Here is a 24107-nt window from a genome sequence, read left to right as displayed (position 1 = left end):
ATCTTTAAGTCTATTCGAAACTTTTGACAGAGTCACCAAGGCCACACCCAGGACTGCAGATGCCATGGCCTATGTGTATTTCCAGGCCTGACATATCATGATTTGGACATGACACTAACATTTTAAATAATTCATTAAGCAAAAATTATATTTATGTATATACATAAAAATAAAGTAAAATTCAAAGTCGTCCACTAAAAATGACTTTAAAAAAAGTTAAAGTGCAGAATTTCCAATCTTAATCTGGAATTCAGAGACAGTCTTAGGTTCACATTCGTCAGTGTTAAAAAAAAAACTCTCTCAGCTTTAATATCAGACAGATATTAATTAATGCAATTGGACCTTGGGGCAGAAGGCATCTTATAAGATCGGCAAAGTCTCATCAGCAGAGATGCTATCTAGGTCATGTTTGAACCAGACGAGAAATGTTTTCCATTCCGACGTTTCCACGTCAACATTAGTCTGGACATTACAAATAACTCTGTTCAACGCCCAGAGGACTATGATGGCAAAGTTTTTCCGCAAAGGTCTCGAGCTGGTTGGGATCCTCATGACTATGTTTAAAGGCACTGGACACGTTTGGTAATTGTCAAAGCCTTGTATATTCTCACTCGGTGTATCACAACATACGCATAAAACAACAAATCTGTGAAAATTTTGACTCAATCAAAGTTGCAAGAGAATAATGAAAGAAAAAAACACCCATGTTGCACAAATTTGTGTGCTTTCAGATTCAGATGCATAATAAAAGGCTTCAGGCCTGAAGTATTTTAATATTAGAGTATGAAATTACCTGTTACTAAAAAACTACATGTACGTTACTTCAGAGGGAACCGTTTCTATCCATTGCTCGTGACCAAGTAAGTTTTTATGCCAACAATTATTTTTAGTAATTACCAATAGCGTCCAGTGCCTTTAAGTTCACTTTCCTAGCAAAGATATTATCTACTATGTTTACAGAGTATGACCGGCCACGATAGCTTGAAGCTGACAGATTAATTAATGACCAAAGCAGACTCTGCATGGATGACATTTGCAACCAGATGCCACATCTTATTAATGCAGCTTCACTGAGGTGTTTTGGACGCCCTTTATATCCCAATTTTATCAGGATAGACCTTAAAATGCCCGACACACTTAACTTGCTCTGGGGTGATTCAACATTTCCACAAGTCAGGGGAGAGTAACCTGTTTCATTCCCCCCTTTCCAACCCGTCCCCCCTTTCCAACCCGCCCCCCCCTCCCCTCCCCCCCCCCCCCAAAAAAAAAAGTACACAATAATGTTGTCTTGCCTTTTTTTTTTTTTTTTCCCAGCTGGCGGCTCATTGGGTATACTGTGTTGTGGCCAAGTGGTCTAGCGCATCAAATTCAAGTTCTAGTGGCTGAGTCATCATAATGTGTTTTGAATCTCGGTCCTGAGACTCTTGTCCTTGAGCAAGACACTTGTTTCTATAAATGCTCCTCGGAGTTGTACATGTGTCCTGGCTTATGGACTTTACCATGCACAATGAACGAAGGGCACCAAGGCATTTTCTCTTTGGCAAAGGGCACCCTATGAGCAAATTGTGAATTTCTACTGGAGCAATTCAAGGGCACCAAGGCAATGGCAAGGGGCAACAGAGGCCTCCTTGCCTCCGTGAAGTATCAGGCCTGAGCCTGAGCTCATGCCCTACCAAAGGAGGCTTCTGGGGTATCAACATAAGGTTTTGGATATCGGCGGCTAGAATCACGGAGCTATCATTGTATTTCCTTCAACCTGGACTAGAGAGGTATCAGAATCAAAACACTTCTGTCCCGTGCGAATTTCAACATAAACTGAGCCTGCTTTACCCGTTGAGGCTCCAATGATTATTAGGCATGATATTTGGTCTTTGGAAAAATGTCGGGCAATAATTTGGGGTGACATACTTATTTTTCAGGCTATTTAATCACCTCACAGGACAAAAAATCATGAAGTCTGAATAGAATCATGCCTGGATTATCAAACGCCAACAGGAAATGTACTGTGCAAGTTATTTATGTAGGATGTCCGTAACAAAACAGCAAGTTGCTGTCCACTTTCCTGTCACACATGTTCTTTAATGACTTTATGGTCCTTTAAACAATGTCAACTTCCCTTGAAGAATTGCCCTTAAATGGTGCAACAGGGTAAGTCAGTTTCGATCACGCACAAATACTTACTGTCGACCCACTCAACATCTTCTCCGTTGAACGCTCCAGTCAGTCTGTTGGTGATCGTCCGTAGAGAAGTGATGTGTTTGTTGATCAGGAAATTTGGCTGTGATGATTCCATGGCAACCTCTGGATTATGGACTTGATTGGCTATGCCGTTACCAACAGGTGGATGGTTGTAGCTAGTATGGTAAAAATAGATGACAATTATCAATTAGTATTAACAGGTGCATTTGCATATGAAAATGAATAAAACCAAATAAATTTACAATCAAATGAATATGAAAAGTACAACCAAATATATCCCCCTTTAGTCATTGTTTTCATCCCATGCCTGTTTTCATCCCATTCCAAACTGAAGGGGGCAAGGCCGATCTCATTTTGCAATGAGCACTTCCACTGGGAAACCTTTATGTCTTTGGGAAACTTTTGGAGGAACACCAAGGCCAACCCCATGGCAACAGATGTGCTCTTGTTCCACTGGAAACTCTTTATGTTTTGGGGAAACCTTTGAAGGGGAAACCAAGACCAGGGCAAGGTGATGGCATCTGTGTATTCAATGTACTTTTTGCTCCCCAAAACATCTCAGCCCTACCCCAACTAACTTTCCTTTTAGTTTTCTAAAAGTAAAATTTCCCAACTGACATTCCTCACACTTTCAAACTGACCCCCCCCCCCATGTGATACTCCCAAACTTCCCAAGCGATATAAACCCCTCAACTGATACTTCCCCATTTCCAAACTGATATCCCTCGATTTCCACCATCCCCTCCCCATCGTACCCCTTCTCACTCACCTTCCTTTAGTCTGTCCATTCCAACAGATATCAACAACAGTGACATCAGCAGCGACGTCATCGCAAATCATATACGGCAGTAACGTCCAGAAGCCCTTGGTGTCTTTAATATGACCTCTGACATCCTTGATCAACTTCTCCATGCTGGTCGTGGTAGGCGTGATGGCAGGTGAGGACTGCTGCCCTCGACGCCGGGATGAACCTCCTTCTCTCTGTCTCTTGATGCTGCGTGCTCGCTCTCCCTCGATACCGACATCGCGCTTTGAGATGCGTGGCTTACCGCAACCTTGGAAAACCTAAACACAGAAAGAGATTTAAGAAATCAACACTAATTAATAATAATAAGAATATTTAAAATCTCTATTGCACCCCTTGGATACAATTGATCAAAAGCGCATAAACACATGTTAAAATGCATAGAATGGAAGACAAATATGGAAACAAAACCTGATCACCAGGCCAGGCCAGTAAATCTGTTGCTAAAAGAGAACTAAAATTAACTTTACAAAATATAGTCATATCCCTGCTGGCATCGGCAATGTTTGATCTTTTTCAGGAGACAGATGCCTCTATCCCTACCTATTAACCCAACTAATCTTGATCTTAACAACATTCTCATCAGATGTTTGAGGAGGGGGGGCAAATTGTGGAAAGCTCTTCAGAAATGTTGTTTACTTCTATTTGGGATTTGGGTGTAAACACTAAAAGTAAAACCCAAAACTTCCTTAGCGTACAGTGCTTTTACATACACACATCAGTGTTGGGTAAAACACAAATAATAGTGGAAAGGAGTTTGAGAAAATCTTTGTTTTATTTCACTATTTCTGAACCAATACTTCCCCATGTTTAACTGCAGCCAAACTAATCTTCACACACAGATTAAAATTATGTTAATTAATAATGAATGAACAGGAAAACTTAAGTCAAAAAAAAAAAATGTAGTTAAAATAACACTGCAGAAATGTCATCCTGCTTGAATGTACGGGAAAAATAAATAATTTATCTTAATAGCCAGGCTCCAGACCCATCATGTCCTTGCGCAATTCTCTCACTGTGTCGAAGCAATAAAATCCTACACACTTCATGCTATTCATACATTATTCCACAGTAGAAAGCAAACCATTCCTTAACAGAAGCAAACAGAGAGCCCAAAAGAGCTTTCCACAATGTTCAAACACTAAAAGCAAAAAATCCAGGAGTTTAGAGAAAGTCCTTGTGTTGTTTCATTGTTTCTTGATCCCTTCCCAGGTGTAGCTAAACCGTCTTAAGTTTAAAGGACGGGGATTAAAATTCTCGGGTTTGTTGACCAAGTGGTATCTGAAACCCTGTCTTATTATAATCATTCCCATGCTAAAGCAATAGATGGATATCTACAACTCATTTAGCACCAGACTGTAAACATATTTGTTTCCATTACTTAAGTTTTCTTTCTGTAACCAAGTCTTTGGCTCAACACCTAGCTTAGGTTCTGACTGCATGTTTAAAGCTCCATGAAAAAAGTGCATCTTGCCGAGGCAAATACAGAGCCAAAACCAAAGCTATGGTTTCAGTATTAGACTACAGGGGTGCGTTTTCTTGGTTGTAACCAATAACTGTTTCGGTTGAACTTGGGGTTTGTTAATCACTGGCCATTGACTAAAACAGTTATTGGTTTCAACTGCTAAAATACACACTAGGAACACAAACACAAGATGCCTACCAACATGTTTACTCCATGTTGACGAAGTATCTAGTAAGTTCAGAATAAAGCCCTTTTCACACGACAGCACTTGAACTGCGAACCCTTGCTTAATTTTAGCTTGTTTGAAAAATGTTGGTTTGACAATATTTTACAAGGGAACTTAGACAGTAAATTTGTTTTCGTCCTTTCACACAAGGTAAAATTTTACAACAATGCTACAATTTAGCGAGGGACCCTTGCTAAATTTCTCTCGTGTGAAAGGGTCTTAAGACTACAGGTAATCACAACATGTGTTGATTCTTTCTGATGATATGCACTCTTGAACAGGAATCAGATCAACAAGATGACACTCAAAACAGGCTACAACTAAACACAAACTTTATGAAAACAAAACACCATTAGAAAACATACAGAAGCCTGCATTCCTGACCCAGTGAACTCTATTCATCATACCCATTGACCATGCCACTGTAATTGCCCTCCACCTTAACACTATACACTCTCCGGAAAGGAAAAGAAATCCTGCTATATTTTTCAATTATTCTGTTGGAGTGAACCTTTTGAGTGATAATCTATGAGGTACGCTGTTAATGCGTAGAATAAACAAGGATAGAGAAAGCAGAGGTCTCATGTATAGGTACAGTGGGAGGTCTCAGGTTGGGGCTGAGTAGTAGGTGGTGTACATGTACATGTACATGTACATGTATTTACTGCTGGTGATGTGTAATAATATGGGTAATAATATTGATAAATAATCGATAGTTGTACACTCTGGAAATTATACATGTTTCTTGAGAAAATACAAGTACTTTAGCAGGTCCTAAACTTTGCTCTTGAAACATCTTGAAACATGTTGTAGGGAGGGGCAATCTTCCTCTGATAAGGGGCACTTCTATGAGGGAAATGTAAATTTGTTATTGGAATCTTGCAAAGGGCACCACAGCAAAAGCACAAGGCGCACCACACCAACTGCTGTGGATTATTTTGAGGCCTGCTTTAGTGATAACAAACTTCACTCAAAAAGCTTTTATCCTCAAAAGTTAATAAAGAAAGATACAGTTACGAAAAAATTTCAAAGAGAACATTGTGAAATGATTTCTCTCAAATATTTCTATGACACAATTTCTCAAAAAGGCAGATTAAGTTTTAGGAATCGGGGAAATGCTTCTTGCCTTTTTCGTGAAATCAATCATATCCTTAAACTGCAATAAATGTGAGATAATTACGTGAGTGATTACGACATTTGGCTTGCATGAGCAGATCTTCGATTTGAATCTAATTTAAGAGAAATAATTTGAGAGAATGAGTGTGCACAAATTGCCAGGAAAAAAGGGAGCAGGGGGCCTTCATAAAGGAATTTCCCCACATCTCTTTGCAATAACATCAGACCGTGTGTCGCAATGACACAATAGCGACACAATAGGGACTCCAGTATACACATTTTCCAAGGCTCCCTCCCAGTCATGTACAATTTATACTGACCGCAAAATCTAAAGAATTCCTGCGTTTTCCAGTTTGTCTTCTTATACATTGTATGTATCCATTTGGCTTCACCCCTAGACACGTGTTAAAGAAAATAACACAAAATGAGGAACTCCCACAAGGGTTTCTGAGTGAAATCTAAACTTTCTATTTGGTGCCTTTGTCATGTTTGTGTGGGAGCTTCAAAGGAAAATTACCCAATTATGATGTTTGATTTGGCAACTTTTACAAAAGGGTAGTTTCCCCCGGTGCCAATGGTGAAATGCAATCATATGGATGTATACCTCTTGTGAATTAAAACGTTCGGAGAATGTGTCATACAGAAACACTTCAGCTTTTCTTACAGGTTGTTACACTAACATAAAGAAAGCACGGAAACCACAAACTTGCCAAGAGGAACAGTCACAGTGTACTTTGCTCACACTTGAAGAAGAAAAAAAATAAAAAATAAAAAAAATGAAGAGAAAACTGTTGAAAATCTCCTACAATAAATCCACACTTGATATTTGAGATGAATATATTTCAACTTTCACCTATGCCCCCCCAAAAAAGTTCCACCTTTTTTCTTTTTGTTACCCATACAATTTTTGGAGAAAACTTAATTTAAGATCAACATTCATTCTTTCCCTCAAAAGTACAAGTACATGTACTTTTGCCTGTTTAACAATAATACAATTAAACTTTCCCCTATGTACATGTCAATGTAGTGCTAAAAGAAAAGAAGAAAAAAAGTTCCACCTTTTTTGTCTTTTTTTCTTTTCTTACCCTAACAAATACCAGAGAATATTTCAGACAAAAAAACAAAAACAAAATGCTTTCCCTCAAACGTACAAGTACCTAAGCATACTAGCATGTTACATAAATATATTTCAACTTTAACCCATGTCTGCACCAATGTAGTGCTTGAAGGGGAAAAAAGTTCCACCTTTTTTGTCTTCTTTCTTTCAATTTTTAAATCAATATTAACATTTATTTTTCCTTTAAAGAGTACAAGTACCTTTATAGCGTGTTAACATGAGTATATTTCAACTTTAACCCGTGTCAACACCAATGAAATGTTTGAAGAAGAAAAAAGTTTCCACCTTTCTTTTCTTACACTAACAAATACCGGCGAGTATGTTAATTCAAGATCAACATTTATTCTTTCCCTCAAAAAGTACAAGAACAAGTCAACCTGATTGATCTACCTTCCGTTTCTCCCAGAGTGTTTTCCTTGAGTTAATCAGAGCAAAAATACCGCCCTTTAAACGACTCACATCCTGCCCAATTAATTGCTCCATTTTAGTTTCCATTAAATTCCTCTCGAGAGAACACCTTCGCTACAAGGTCTCAGATCATTTGAGAGGATGGTGAAAGGGGGTCTGGTGCCTTCCTTGGAAGGACCCCAGAAGGGTCTCAGCTCAGACAAAACAAGAGAACCCAGTCAAGGCGCAGACACCTCATCTCTAGTTCTCTCCACCTTCCAAACGTGACCCCAATGAGAAAAAAACCCTGACAGTAAACCTTAAGAAATCGCCCCGACTATGTACATCAACACAGCGACAACTGCTGGTGGGGGGCATTGTAAAAACATCTGTGGAGATTTGGTGAGGTTGCGATGAGAGATGGGAGAGTGTGATCGCCATGGTTACTCCTCTTGTGAAGTGAAATCGTCTTACTGCATGACTCATCGCAGTCATTGATGGTTGGGAGCCGGCAGGAATTAACACCCAAGGGTTACTGGCTGAGAATTATTGAATTTATAATTTGTTGGGTATTTGGTGAGACTGTGACAGAGTAAGCAATGATCGGAGTGGGTGGGTATGAATAATTTATACTAGGGATTGGTCAGTAGATAGCTGTTGGCATGACTAAACCACAAGTCCTCAACATGAAAGTACGATCTACAAAATGACAGAGAAGTTAAGCTCCTGACATGGCTTGTCTGTATAACGGAAATTGTTTTGAAATCTCTCCCCGGATTCAACAGATTTGTTTTTCTCGCAAAATAGAAGGGATCAATTAAAGAGAAAAAGACTACTTTTAATCGCCTTGGAAATTAACAACTTTTTCCATAAGTATTTTAAGGGTATCTGCCATGTTCAGAAATATTAATATGAAAACTATTGTGAGATAAGTTATGTATTGCCGCATTATGCAGCTTGTAGCAGAGCTGCCAACATTCATATCTTGCAATTGGGGGAAATGTTTACAACAATCAGGGAGATATTAATAACCATTCAACATAATAAATAGGAAACAAGTTTCCAGAATCTGGGATATTTTCAAATTTGTTTATCAGCACCAGGAAAGATTGGTTGAGTTTTCAGGGAGCTTTTTGCGGAATCAGGCAAAGTCAATTTGCAGCTCTGCTGAACATGTAGCTAAAATAAACACTGCAAAATGAAACTTATTATAATAAAAATAAAATGACCAAAAAAGAAGACTTACTTCCATTAAAATGGTGTGATTTAAAATCAAGGAAAAATTGTTTTGCTTCCAAATTTCAGTTGAGAATGGGATATGTACAAGTTCGTCGGGGGGGGGGGGGGAGTCAGTTGTCTATAGGGGGAAACAAGTGAATTATTACACTTCAACAGGCTTAATTTGATGGAACCCTCACTTCATCATCACCTCAAGAACTCCCCTGTTAATAAATCAATCATTCCAAAGTGGGAAGTGTCATTAAGAAATAAAGAAGGTGAAGTATGTACTGTAGTGGTCATGGGACAAAATGATGGTCAGTAATAACACTGACTGACCCCAAAGGGTCAAGACACCAAGCTAAATCTTTCATCTTGGGGGCAGTACACTGTACTTTTGACGGGTCAGTCTAAACACCGAGCCCAATTTCAAATACTACAAACTGAGGAAATGGCAACCCAACTCTACACTTAAATGCACAGCCAAAACAAAGTTGATTATACCCCAACAATTCCCCCCAAACAATTGGGAGCAGTCAAACTAAACTGTTTACAATAGGGATATTCCAGTATCCCCACTCCCTCCCTCTGCTTCAAGCTCCTAAGAACATGTCATGTCTAGGGTTCATCCTACCATGATCCTACCATAAAGGAAGCACTCTATGATCCTACTCAAGGGTGGGGGGGGAGGGTGAGCAACCTGATTGGTGACCTACAATTGACCTAAAGTGGGTCAGCGCCAGGGCGGTGACCTGAGGTCATTTTGTGGTTGTGGGTAATTTGTCAGGATTGGATGTGTTGTTTGTTTGTGCCCAGGCAGAGTCTTAGCCTCCAGTGGTAGTTTCATCAACCTGGATACATTTATCCCTCGAATCCCCCAGACTGCTACCTGTGGTTTTATTTTCAACCCATGGATTGATTTCAGCAGGAACTACAGCGCTAACCATGTGTCTTTGCTGGGAACATATATCATGCCCAATATGGGGGCAGAAGGACGGGACCCAAATGTTCCCATTCTCATGAAGACGATCAGAGCATACTGATTGAAATGTTGATTTGTCAACCACCAGTTTACTTCAGAACCAACACTACTAAAAAAAAGATTTCCACATGGTATTACCACAAACCGCACCTAATTATACTTCCAAAGTTTCAAATCCTACTTTATGTTCCCATACTTTAAAGGCACTGGACACGTTTGGTAATTGTAAAAGATCAGTATTCTCACTTGGTATATCTCAACATTTAAGCATAAAATAACAAGCCTGTGAAAATATGGGCTCAATAGGTTATGAATGATAAAAGAAAAAACACCCTTGTTGGACGAATTTGTGTGCTTTCAGATAGGAATAAAAAGACTTCTGGCTAGAAGTCTTTTAATGATTTAGTGAGAAATTACCTCTTTCTCAAAAACTATGTTACTTCAGAGAGAGTCGTTTCCCACAATGTTTTATACTATCAAAAGCTCTCCAATGCTCATTACCAAGTCAGTCTTTAAGTTAATATTTGTTTTGAGTAATTACCAAACGTGTACCTTCCCTTTAACACACTATTTTCCTCTTGTACATCTCCCAAAAATCCTCTCAAGAATTCATGAGATTCCAAGCACACAATAAAGACAATAGAGGGGGTATCAGCATGCCCAATCATCTTCTCTGTCTTTCTAAACCTATGTCGATCCACTGCAGGAGGAAAGCCAAGATTCTTAGATGATTTTTTTTGATTTGGCTCGAGGAGGAACTGCTTTTCAAACTGAATAATTGTATAAGAGGCAACCAACAACAGCTGCTACCCATGAAGATCTAATTGGCACTACATGTAGGAGGCACAAAAAAATACTTTCAAAGAGAAGTAATCCCTTGAAGGGATGGTACATACATGTACATTTGGTAACTACTTGCTGTCACCACGATGGATAGATATCATTCAAAACCACAATGAGTTAGATACTGATTGGTCCGACAGTTGGTAGGGTTATAATGTAATAATGTGTACTGTGAAAGATGCATTCACCACATGACATTTTAGGCTGGCATAGTTTACAACTCAAAATATCAGTGGATGATATTGAATGGTCAGACAGTAGGAGGGTTAATACCCTCATTACAAAAAAGCATGCGTGTTTTCATAGACATTAGACAGCAGATTAACAACATCGTGATGACTTAACGAGTTACACCACTAAGCCATGCCGGTTTAGCATACCATTGGAATGGAGCAAACCCCATCATCATGAGTACTAAACAAAACCTGTAGACCAATCAAGTTTACTTCTGTATTTTAAGTAGCTTGGTAACTGAAGGAAGTTATAGACCTACACTGAACAGTATAAAGGAAACAGACACCCACAAGTTCCCGAAGTCCCAAGAACAAGACAAACACCCGATACCGACTTCAACCACACCCAAACAGTCATTTCAACACTTCTCAAAACATTCAGAACAAAAGCCTCACAAACAACCAACGTCAACAACCAAGTTGAGTCACGTCCCAAGAAAATCTACACCTTTTGTATCCCCCCAAGTTCAATTTCTCTCACTAAATGTCTACAAAATCGTGGGATTACAGCCAGTGATCTCACTTATTAAACTCTATAATCGGGGTGGTTGGGGCCAGTTGTGCATACAGTAATCAGCCTCATTTCTCAGGTGAGATATGACCAGACATCAAGGGCACATACCTCGAATAGTTGACAGGTGGGGCATACAAGTATGCCGCCAGCGGCTTTCTGAAAGTGTTACCCCCAATAGCTGTCTTTATCTCATGCTGGCTGGCTGGAAAGAAAGTGGCTGGCTTAGTATCTCAACCTCTACTGACGCTAATGATGCTGAGTTGAGGGGTAGTGGGAGTGAAAGGCATTGTAGACAGCTTGACCAGAGAATGACTTGACCTTCTTTTCGGATACTGCCCCTGATTTTGAAAGTATATTCCAGGGTGAGAGTCATTGCCGACAGAAGAGTCTGAAACCAGGCCCCATATTTCTAGGATGTGTATCGAAATGATGGCATTGCATTGTGTACCTTCCCTTTAAGTTATAGATTTCACAGAACTTTTAGGAACAGAATCCTCAGCACCAGAGGAGTAGATCAAAGATCAGTTTTGTTCACATGTGGGGGAAAAAAAGAGTCTGAGAAACAATTCATGCCTGAATCATTTCTCAATTTCTGGGGGGTTGGTGTAAGTTTGTGAATGGTGAGGCCAGAAAACCTGGATGGGTGCAATATTCAAATACCATGAAATTTTGTGCTGTTTTCTCAGCAAGTAGACACTGTATTCAGCCGACTTTTCTGCATATGACTTTCATTGTATCTTTCTTGATAATTTTGACTTTAAGTCAGTATTACATTGACAAAAACTAGTCTATGACCCCACCTTTAAGTGCCTTTGGCTGAATGGAAGTAAATGAAGATAGAAAAAATGTAGAGGACAAATTAGGCCACCTGACAAATGCTTTACACGTTCATTAAGAACTACAACTCTTTCTGTAAAATAGGCCACTCGACAAATCCTTTTCACATTCATTAAGAACTACAACTCTTTCTTTAAAATAGGCCACTTGAAAAAATCCTTTCCACATTCATTAAGGACTACAACCATCTCAGTGTCTCAATCTAACAAGAAATCCTGACATGTCCCTCTTGTTTAACCACAGGCCTCCAAACAGCTCCAATTCATCAGCGGAATTGTATTTCCACCAAGTCAAATGAACTCGGCGGCACGAAGTATGACATTCCTTCATGAGAGGAGAATGTCATCGTGTCTTGTGTGGTTTGTTTTTCTGTAACCCAGCCGCACATAGTCAAGTCATCCTGGAAACCAGACACCACTTTAACACTTATTGTTCTCCAGTCAAATGAAACTAGAACTGTATGAATCACCACTTAATGGTCGGCAATTTAGATAAATAAATCAGAATTGCTCATAATAGCACTCATTAGAACAACCGAACGTGCTTGGAATATAAATACATAAATCCACTTTTTAAAGAGAGTTATGCTTAAAAGATTCTCTGGGTTATGATGAACCAAAAATATTACTGAAAAATAGAAGATTGACTGCTTTTATTAACTGCTTTATGTGGTTTGTAGCACATTTGAATAAAACCCCTCTTCAAAAGCCCCTGAAACCTCTAGTGTCTGCGTCTCTAGAGAGTGGAGACCTTTTTTAACTGTCATCTTTGTGGTAACTCAAAACCCAAAGCAACGCCCAAATGTTCTAACTTATAAAAAATTGAAGCAATCATTTGGACATGTAGTCTAAATAATCTACAAAGTTGGTAGATTTTCATTTTGAAGGAATTTCAGATAAAATTGGGAACAAAACTCGGAGGCAAACTTCACTTCAATTCTCAAACTTCAACTACAAACCTAGAGTGAAATTAATTGCAACTAAATAGAAGACAAATCAACTGTAATGGATTACAATTGTCATAATGTCAAATGAAGGTATCTGTACAAAGGGGGTCTGTCTTATTGAAAGGCGTAACTTGAAGAAACATTACAGTCTAAAACCCCTATTCAGACAATTCAAACAAGTTACACTTCCCACAATATTTCCTGAGCACGAACTTCCGTTTCCACTTTCCAAAGCAAACTTCTAAACATCCTACAACAATTACTGAAAATATCTCCGATCCAGCTGTTCAAATCTCCTGGCTTTCAGACTATAGTATCCCAATGTTGCTTTGCTTGTACTCAAAATAACCCCCGGCAGGGCGTAAGGGTGCTTAGGGGTACACCATGGGTACACCATGGGTGCTCCCGCACCATGGGTACACCAAGGTCTCCCAGACAAAAACAGGGACACCATGACCAAGCTGAGAAAAGACCATTCTTGGCTGATTTGTGCGACAGCCAGGGGTGAGGGTAGGATTACTATGGAATTCCAACCATAGCATGTCTGGGGGAGAGTATTTTTTTGTGAAGGTTGAGTTTCTGGCTGCTGCCTGCACTAAGGGGTCAGTGGTTGGGGATTAATTAGGAGGACTGCAACAACAATGGATGGAGAGGAAGGGATGTAAATATTATCAGGGGTGTGATTGAAGGAAAATATGAACAATCCCTGCGCAAAAACGTGAACAAGTGGTGTCCTTCTGAAACTAGAGATGAAATCAAACCCTGTCAAAAACCCAGCATGTGTAACATTTTTACAGGATACAGAGCAGCCTATACACTAACTTAAATGTAAAAGTGTTAAAGTTACAGATAAAATGTAGAGTAACTTCGCTTCACATGAAGGCTACATTTAAAGGCACTGTACACTATTGGTAATTGTCAAAGACTAGCCTTCACAGTTGGTGTATCTCAACATAAGCATTACCCCATTACTCGTCACCAAGAAAGGTTTTATGCTTATATAATTATAATAATTATTTTGAGTAATTACCAATAGTGTCCACTGCCTTTAATAAGGTACACATGTAGTGATTTGTCTTTCTTCCCTCAAAAGAAAGTTTTGATCATCTGAGAACACACAGTGAGTCCAACAACAATAAAAGTAGAGAATGGTCATTTTAAGGGTATTTCAGTGAACGATTTCCCTTGTATAGCAGAACAAAATGCTATTCAAAATGTGTTAGTTGCTATTATTCAAAAATCATCGCCATTTGTTACTCAATATTACCAGTCTGTGTGCACAAATTTTGTTCAGTCAATAAATTTTGCTATGCAAAAATGCTGGATGAAATCGTTCACTGTATTTTGGGCAACAGTGGCTGGATGAGGGAAGAGTCGGAACTGTTTCTTTTATCTACCAATATTTATTTGATGTTTTATACTAGTCATTTATGCCTCATGCCAAGTTTGGGTAAAGTTTGCCATTACACTGCTGAATCCATTAAAACCCTCAACCTGTTGGTGAGATTATAAAAAGAGGAAACTCTCCTGTAGACACGACTTTGTACAGTGTTTTTTCAATTTTTGTCTAGGGTTGGCACGAAAAAGGAAGAGGGAAGAAAAAGAGAAACCCAGCTGATCTGGCCCAAATTTCATAAAGTTGTTAAGCAGAAAATGCTGCTTAGCAAAGAAAAATGGTGAAGCAAAACAGGAAGGAGTAGGGCATCAGTTGCAACAATGTAAACTTTTTGGAGTTTTGGACCAGTTTCTGTTCAGCAAGATTTGGCTGTGCGTAGCAAGTTTTTAATCTTAGAGGCTTTATGAAATTTGGCCAAGCTGGTTGGTAAATTTAGATGAATTATGGATAGGATTAACGGTTTTGATATTTTGGCCATGGTCCAATTTCATAAAGCCTGTAAGCACAAAAACTTGCTAAGCACAGAAAAGTATTGCTTAACAGAAACAGGTTACCAGCCAAAATTACATTAAGTTTGCATTGTTACGACTGGTGCCTCACTCATTTTTTGCTTAGCTAAGGAATGAACAGCTTTATGAAATGTGGCCTGATGTCTGAATCAAGGCAATGGCTAGGGCTATGGCTTTTAAGTGTTCCAGCCAAAGCCACTACCCCCAAGCCATTCATACGGACACTGCATGTTCTCTTGATGGATACCAACCTTGTTTGTAACTGTGAGGGCATTCTCCTGCATGTTCATTATAGCCTCAGAGATTCGGACATCAATGGGTTCCATGACAGATTCGATATTCACTGGTCCTTCCAGACGGTCTACCAGCGTCAACAGGGCATCTACAGAAAATGTAACAAAAAACCAAACCCAGGGTTAGCACCTAATAATGATAACTACATGTAGTTTTTAGCCTATAGACGATGTGACCTCTGACGTCACTCGAAAACCATATTATGATTCGCGCGCATACCGCCGGCAAAACCTTCGTGTTTTGGCAGCCAGCTAGAAAGTGTATGCAATCTTACCATGACTACGCGTCTTTTTGCCCCGGAAACATGACAGATATAGTGTTTTTTCAACAGAGGGCGGTTTGAGCACATTTTATAGCTTATATCGCCCTGGTCATTGGGCGAATAACATTTCTGTAAACTTTCTCAGCTCCCTACATGTACATGTACCTTTGAAAAACAAAAAATACATATTTCACAATTAAAATTCCAAAAATTCTCAAATAATTATCAGACTGAACAACATTTTCTGACAACATTTCTGTTATTATTAAGGCCTTCAAAATGAAATTCCTGAGTCTCAAGGATTTCCATGACTACGGGAGGTCTAAGTGGTTGCTAGCGGCGATGTATATGCAACAAAGAAACCTAAATGTTTGGTTAGTCATAAACTTAATTGGCCAATCAGTAGACTTGACCCTAGTCTAAAACCGCAAACATCCCAACACTCAAGGTCTTCACATTAGTATTTCATTGTTTGGAATAAAGCAAGCGCTTTAGGGACTGGCAGCTAGTCTAGCTTGACCTTTTTCCAAATGCCCCACATGACCCCATTCAAGTACAAAGTTTAGAAATATGAGAAAGGGTGAAAGGTCGTACCAATAAATTACCAAGGTAACTGCTTGGGGCAGGTCTTGGTGGATGTCAAATTATAATTACATTGCCTTCATACAACAATACTTTCAAGGAAAAATAAGCTATTGGTAAAATTGTGGAATGGCCAGGAAGCGCTGAGTGATGGTGTTATTATTAACAATAACCCATATTGATATTTTATTGGGCATATTTTTGAAAATCAAATCAGGTTTCCACACATGTTGTTGTAAGCTGAAGGCCACAAACCAACAAAACATGTTTGCATTTTGAGCAGAAGTTTGCAGGCATTGAATTCCGTTCTTAACGAGGCACAGCTATTTCTCTCTGGTAAAGGGGCACCCCTATGAGGAAAATGTTGCATTGGAAATTTCGCAAAGGGCAATCGAGCAAAAGCATGGGGCACCGTAGCGATTGCTGTGGGTGCCACGGGTTAATTTGAGGCCTGGGTTTACAACCTTACTGCTGTATGACATTCCTTGACACCGCATCAAGTTTCCTTTTACTTAGCCCAGACCAAATTTACCTTTCACCATTTGGGAGGAGTTGCTATTCATTTTCACCTCCATTTCTCCCACCCTTTCTCAAAGACCAAATATCTCTGCCACCCAAATTGCAGGATTCCTCTTTGAAGAAACCATGTCCCTGTACAGCTACTTCAGCTCCAGCATCACTTAAAAGAAAAGGTTTCTGACCCATGGGATAGATGAAATTGTCAGCACAAACACAGGTGGTTGCGACACCATGGTTTATTGATGCATGCCCAGCTATATAGTGCAATTTTAACCAATCAGCATTTTTGGGTAGAAGGTTGGCAGTTCTGATCAGGGGGCTTAGGGCTCTGTTGTTCCAGTAAGCCTCCATCCCATGGAAGCCATCTTGTTTTTATGTGTTGATGTCAGGTTCCAAGAATTACATGGGGGAATTGAAGACAAATACAAAGTTTCCAGCTTTAAACAACAAGGAACTAGTTTAAAAGACAGCTGGGGGCTTTAACATCTTCAGATGTAGGCCTACAATTGCAGCACAAGAGTTTTGGACAAAAACAACAAAAATGACTGGGGTGAGATTAAAACCAGTAACCACTGGTGTGACTGGTTTACTTGGCAGGTCCTCTACCATTAATTCTGTGTACAGTTATATATGTTTTTGAGAAAAAAGAAAGTTACTGGGTGTAGTTTTATGGTTCAATTGCTTAGCCTCATTCTGGTGCTCGAAATGTAAAATGGTGTACTACCAGCGTACTACCCCATCTCTCCATGATCTCACAAACCAGTTGAGACTAGTCTTATCTCGAGTTAGAACGAGTTTCTCGTCCTAACCTTGGACTAGCCTGAAGTTTTTAATCACCTCTAAGGTTTGTCCTACTACCTCCATGTCCTAAGAACTATCTTTGTGATCGACCTCAGGTATTCTTCATCACACTCTGTCATTATATCAGGCATTGTTGTACATGTAATGTAGGCTTCAGACAAAAAAAAAAACCCAAACCTGACTACCTGTATCCCCAAAGTATCAATATGGTATCAATTACTAATGACCATCACCCAGCAGGTTCTTTCTTCTCCTGTCTGTACCCATGGCCCCCCTGAATCCTGATCAAACAACCCCCACAAATGATTTTAACGGACAGCCTTTTGTTGGCAACATATCCAGTCTGTCACCGGAGGAATGTCTGTTTCCGGTCTCCCTCTGGACTGGAGAGTTTTACCCTTTCTCTATGGTTTTACCTTGTTGTTTTTTCTTCATCTAAACTGATGGTGATTTATAGAAGTGTTCCTGTGAAATGAGCTTCCAGACCAAGAGTTATTCATAGTCGAGGTATTTAGAGGTTAATAAAAAAAATTCACAATGATGTGTAAATTGCTCTTGCAGAAGTTGTGTGGGTGCAAACGACCAAAATATAATGGGAGTATTACAATTGGAATACAATTTAAAATATTTGATTTCAAAAGAAATTTAAAGCAACAAACATGATAACATGAACAAGGATGCTGTTCTTCTTTGCAATGCCGTGATTTCTACACAAAATTTCAAATCTTTGATTTAAAATAAGACAGAGTATTCTTTTCATAAAGTTGTATTGCATTCCTTTTTCAGGATGCATAGCTTGATTTCAATGTCAAACATTTGTACTTTGTAAACAGACAAACGACACTACTACATGTAATTTCCTCCAAAATGAGTGTGTCCTCAAAGATTGTACAAACGTTTAATTGGAAACAACTTGAGATGTGGATCTCCAACCCCTCGACAATGGAATTAACTTCCCACCCATGTTAGAAAATAAACTGGTCTCGCTGCTTTTAAAAAGGCCCACAAGAATGACCCCTCTTTTCCCAGCTTGCATGTTATCTGGGTTTCTCCAGATAAAATCCACAGACTACTGAGATGAGATTGGGGACTCCCCCCCCCCCACCCACCCCCCTCCTTTTGGGACTCAATGACAAAATGCCTTAATGTAGACTACTGATTATGCCCATCGACCAGAGCTAATTCGAATCCTGTAATTATCAGCAAAGTTCCTGTAAACAGATTGCAATGACTTGATTGAATTTTGATACTTCTAGATTATCAGCCATCAATTAAGCGGAGAGGACAAGCATCAGATTAGATCATTAACAGAGGTGTGACAGTCCCTTCTCTGGGTGGAGATGAAGCCACTTAATTGACAGCTGGTCACTTTTAGAGGTTGACAGACTCTCTAAATCATTTCAAAAAGAAATCATCAGGTTTGGTCATAATGAGAGCAGCATGCACGGAGGCACTAAAGGTGATCGACTTGATGCCCCTGGTCTTTGCTTGGTGCCCTTGAAATGCTGCAAGTACAGTAGAAATTTACAATTTCCTCCTAGGGTGCTCTTTACTAAAGGAGAAATTGTCTTACTGCTCTTGCCTTTTCAAAAACGAAGCATACAGGCTCGAGAGCAGAGTATTTTATATCTGCGATGGCACTTTTTGCCACTTTCAAGAAAATCTGAAGATATGTGAAAAAAATCTTGACATCCGGAAAAATCTAGGCAAACCACAGGCCTGAAATTAGACAAGTTTTACTCTAACAATTTGCATGTCTTTCAAATATGTTTTCTTTTTCTTTTCAGAAAACTGCAAGCAAAGATGAAAATAACCTTTCATTTCATAACATTGTAAGTTTCAAGCTTTACAACAAAGATAGAGGTCCATTGGCTTCAAATTCATTTAAAAACATTTTTTATGGCCATATCAGGGTTTCTTATAGGATTTGCTCTCAAGGTCAAGGGTCAAGACAGATGCTGGGACTACAATATTAAATTAAGCCCAATAAAAATAGCAATTTGGAGACTAATGTAGGGGGAGGTAATGGGTCAGAGGCCACATTTTTGTGGTAATTTTGAGGGGGAAAATATTGAAGGATTAGGCAACTATCCTTTAAATTGGGTATCTGACTATTTGGGTCATGCTGCGCTTGTTGGCATCACAGGGTGCGGTAGGCGTGTTGCTAGACCTTATGAAATAATGGTGATAATATAATAAGAGGAACATCTGTTTTTGCAAAATTCTTGTAATAAATCTGTTTCAACAGCAGACATGAAATATGTGCCAACCACCATCAAGCATGCCGAACTTTAACCACAGTCTCTATTAGTGTTCAGGCAGGTCAACTGTTGTATTTTTCTCAATTTGATAATCCATGAAAACAAAGAATCTGAGACAAAAAGTTGCTTTCTCCTTATTATCTATAAAACAGCATGGCATCCTTTAACATTTACTATGGAGTTGGTGACAGTATTAATGCAGGTCAACTTGTACATGTATTTTGCTCAATTTGTCCATGAAAACAAAACAAAAATGTGATAGCAGAATTTCCTTTCTCCTTAGTAGCTATAAAACAGCAGGGGATCTTTAAAACAAAATTTATAATGGAATGGCGTCTCTATCCCATCTGCTTATCAAAATAATCTTGCCCAGTTGTCTCAGCCTCATTAGTCATGTGACTTGTTGCCATGGCATCACATTCAGATGATGTTATAATGATCGTCTGTCATCAAAACATGGCCAGATTTCTGGCTGAGGAATCTCTGTCCCCCCACACCACTACCACCATTGGATTCCACTGGCAGACACCACATTTGTTCAGCCATGCAGATGAAAGAAATTGGGGATGGTGCCATCAAGAGAGACTTTTATTGAGCATGGTTCGCTTTTTTCATTTTTAACAGGTAGGCCCCTTTGGTTGTGATCCAACCAAACCACCCCTAAACCCACCCCCAAACCATCATACACTTTCAAATATTTTACCTTGAGAATACATCTTTTGTTTTAGAAACATTTATCAAATGTATCTATAAACAATCTTTTTCGCTTGATCCAAAATTTGAGCTTACTTCATCGTTCAACTGTTTGTTAATAATCAAGAAGAATTTTCATACCCAACTACTATGTCTGTGCCGAGGAAAGCCAGTTCCACAATTTTTTTTTTTTTTTCATTACAAATTTTTTCTTCTTCAAATGGCCTCACCGTGGTAATTATCCAAGAGCTGATGGTGGGCTAAGGCCCGCAGTCAAGACTCCAAATCAGACAAACCTAACCAAATTACCAACATGAGCTACCGAGATTTGCAAACATTGATCCCTACAACAGAGACAATATGAAAAATGGAATTACCGATATAATTGTTCCACGCTGCGTCCAGTTCTGCCTGCTCTGCTAGACATCCTTTCATTGTATTCAGACACATATTGTAGCAGGGCTTGGTCGTGGGTAGTCCTCGACAGTGAGGGCAGTATGACATCCGCATTAATGATTTCTGACATTCTGGTGATGGCAAAACCTACAAAGAGCAAAAAAGTAAAATTTAACTTAGTTAATTACCTTAGTGCCATTTTAATAAGGAATAAATAATCATTTTATGTAATCTACCTTAGCAGTGGTCTGCTGGACAAATGCTACATGTAATTAGAATACATAGGGATCAGTCAAAATATACTCCAAGTGGTCTGGGTGTCTACTTTGCATTATTGAAAAGCATTCATATTTAATATGAAACCTTAGTGGATGATATTGAATGGTCAGACAGTAGGAGGGTTAACTATGAACTGTGTAGTATGCGTTCATCTCATGATATTAAATATGCAAAGTGACAGTGTATCATTCAAAACCACAGTGGATGATTTTGATTGTTCAGACAGTAGGAAGGTTCACTGTGAACTGTGTAGAATGCAGTGTACATAAATGGCACATTGCTGGCTGACATAATTTATCTATCATTCAAAAACTTGTGGTTAATATTAAATGCTCTGACAGTTTGGAGGATTTAACACAAACATGGCCAAGATCCAATGACACAATCGTAGTGTGTTCTTACTAAGATCTTAGATTCCACCAGGACATAATTAGATGTAATTTTATTGGTGCCTTTCAGTATTATCTGTGTCCTGTGGTCCAGACACCGTGACTTCGGTTTCAATATTCCGCAACCATAAACAAAATTCTCCCTGACTTGCACTCTAGCTCTAATAAATTGCGTGTTAAACACGATGTATCCCTGAAGTTTCTCTTAAAGGCAATGGACACCTTCGACATAAGTGTCAAAAGACCAGTATTCTCACTTGCTGTATCCCAACATACACGTGTGCATAAAGTAAAAAACCTGTGAACATTTGGGCTCAATTGGTGATCGAATTTGCAAGGAAATCATGAAAGAAAAACACCCTTGTTGCATTAGAGTGTGTGCTTTCCGATGCAAAACAAAAGGCTTCACAAAAGGCTTCAGCTGAAGTCTTCTTTTACATGAGTGAGAAATTATGTCTTTCTCAAAACTACGTTAACTCAGAGGGAGCCATTTCTCACAATATTTTATGTAATCAACAGCTCTCCATTGCTAGTTACCAAGTCAGTTTTTATGCTAACAATTATTTTAAGTAAATACCAATAGTGTTCGTGCCTTTAAGTACACTAGTCTCGCAGGCTTTTTCACTGAAGGAGTAAATCATGATTTTATTCAGGAGAGGACAGAGTTACAGCATGGAGGTTTACCAGGGACTGTTCCTGCTGCATAATTATAACTAGTGCATCTCAGACACACTACTGTCATCGTTGGCTCTAAGGATGGGTCAGGACAGACTAGATGCACGCGTTTGATGATGAATGCCACTCTCTGACTGTGCATTTGATAGGCTCTAAGGGACACATCTGAAGTACCTCAGATGATGTTTTGATATTAACACTGAATATTATAGTAAGTGCAGCTATTATTCATGTAGGCTATCAATAGACCCCCTCGCAAAATGCCCACACTGCTAGTACACTGAGGTCACACTTATGTTTGAACACACTAAAGTAATAGCAGCTGAATGATCTGCCTCCTCTACCTCAGTGGGGGCGCTGTTTGCGAGTGTGCCCTAGTTCACTGAGGTCGCATGCATGTTTGTACATACTAAGAGCGGCTGTCGTCCAATGATCTGCCTCCTCTACACCAGTGAGGGCGCTGTTTGCGAGTGTGACCTCATATGCAAGGGGTCTAAAAAGTAATGTTTTGCACATTAATTTTAACAACACCTTACTGTAACCATTCTCACAGGGTTAGCTCAAAAGTTTCTGCGCTAAACGTAGCCATGTAAAATATGTGAAGATGACAATCAAACAAACATTTCTTGCCAACCTTGTACTCTTAAGTTAGCAAAAACAATTTTCTTCTACCTAAGTGTTGAACTTTCAATTACAGTTTAAGCAGCATATTGAGTCCTGATGTTATTCTTTATTTATTGTACAGAAACTGACACAATGTAGGGCTGAACAGTATTGACAGAAGACTAACGTACCCTCAATGACCAGTGTTTTGTTTGTCATTCACTGTGTCTGTCTGTCTGTGATTTCTTGACCATTAGGACAGCTATTCATTTCACTTATCAATCTTCATTAGCCTCCATAACTCTCCATGCATACCAATGATCTCTTCCTAAACCCGTTGTCCTTCTACACTGTTAATCAATAGTGCTGGTTGCATCACCTTAACACCTTCTGCATGAAGCCTAACTGTGTGATGAAGACATAACACAGTTGCTAATTTCTCCATAGTAGACTAAATACGGTCGATTAGAAAGGCTAACTGTGTCAACTGTAAACTCTCATTCTTAAATGTATTTTTCTTAATGCAGAACTATCCTGCCTAAATGCAGTTTAACTTGAGAAGTACCCATTGTGTGAAAAGCTCATATAAAAATAAAATCAATTAAACTTAGGATAATCACTTCATCAGAAATAGTAAATGATAAATCTGCAACTTTCTGAAAATTACTTACTGGTCTGGGTTCTATATGGGTTCACCCTTATTTTAGACTCAAAACCTCAAGATGCATTGTTACAATTCAGGAGGTTGTAGACTCGTAACCATCATCAGAAATGCAAAACACCACATTTGAACACAATGTGAACTGTTTATTTAACTACTTTAAGAAAATCCTGAAAACGGGAACATTTTTGAGGAATCACATGCCTACTGCATTGAGTGGACTGCATTTGGAGAAGCTGGAAGCACAAAATGTTTTGAACTATTTGGGATGTATACAATCAAAGTCACAAAGTGTACAGTTATTTTTTTACATTAAATGTAGGGTTTTTCATCCTTTTCCACGCTACACATCAACTAGACCCGAGCCGTTATCAAAACAATTACCCCATTCTTGCATCACTGCAAGTCCCAGCTATCTCACCTACACCCCATCCCCTAGGGGATCAATAGTGTTGTTGATCACCCCCTCAAACCCCATCCTCCCTGGGGAGGGTCAGACACGGTGGATATTTAATTCATGTCGGTTTTGATAACATAATTGGCGGAGGGAAAGCAAAGCAGAAAATGGGGCAAATTATTCGCGTTGAGCCAAACTGGAATATTCATGAGTGACTTGGCCGATCTCTGAGGAGAGTATGGATGGCATCTCACTGTCAGTTCGAAATCTTGGAAATTTCAAGATTGTTCAAGCAAGTATTTTTGTCAGCATCCTACTAAATATCAACTAATCTGTCTCAGAGAAATATTTCCACCTGAATACTCCATATTTCAGTGAAATTAATGAAAGTTGAGTAAATGACATTTGCAGACCCAAACAATCATTTGCCATATTTGGATCGAGTCTATTTGGTTTTCATGTCAGTTGTGCAGTCATTTTAGGAAAACTCGAAGATGGGAAT

General features: G+C 39.1%; 1 protein-coding gene and 1 long non-coding RNA gene across 2 annotated transcripts in view; both read right to left on the bottom strand.

The window, feature by feature from the left end:
• The window catches only part of LOC139944851 (uncharacterized), a 106642-nt gene that overhangs the window by 5732 nt on the left and 76803 nt on the right, over positions 1-24107 (bottom strand). The gene's annotated exons all lie outside the window — the stretch shown is intronic.
• The window catches only part of LOC139944850 (glypican-6-like), a 68203-nt gene that overhangs the window by 2781 nt on the left and 41315 nt on the right, over positions 1-24107 (bottom strand). The window contains exons 4-7 of the mRNA XM_071941984.1: positions 20583-20748; positions 15045-15175; positions 2969-3264; positions 2182-2354 (exon numbers count right to left, since the gene is read on the bottom strand). Of these exons, the coding sequence (XP_071798085.1) occupies positions 2182-2354; positions 2969-3264; positions 15045-15175; positions 20583-20748 (766 nt within the window). The remainder of the gene's footprint in view (positions 1-2181; positions 2355-2968; positions 3265-15044; positions 15176-20582; positions 20749-24107) is intronic.

The sequence above is a fragment of the Asterias amurensis genome, chromosome 12 (assembly GCF_032118995.1).
Source record: "Asterias amurensis chromosome 12, ASM3211899v1".
Lineage (NCBI taxonomy): Eukaryota > Metazoa > Echinodermata > Asteroidea > Forcipulatida > Asteriidae > Asterias > Asterias amurensis.
The sequence above is the reverse complement of the archived record's forward strand: the minus strand, read 5'-3'. Positions and strand labels throughout refer to the sequence as shown.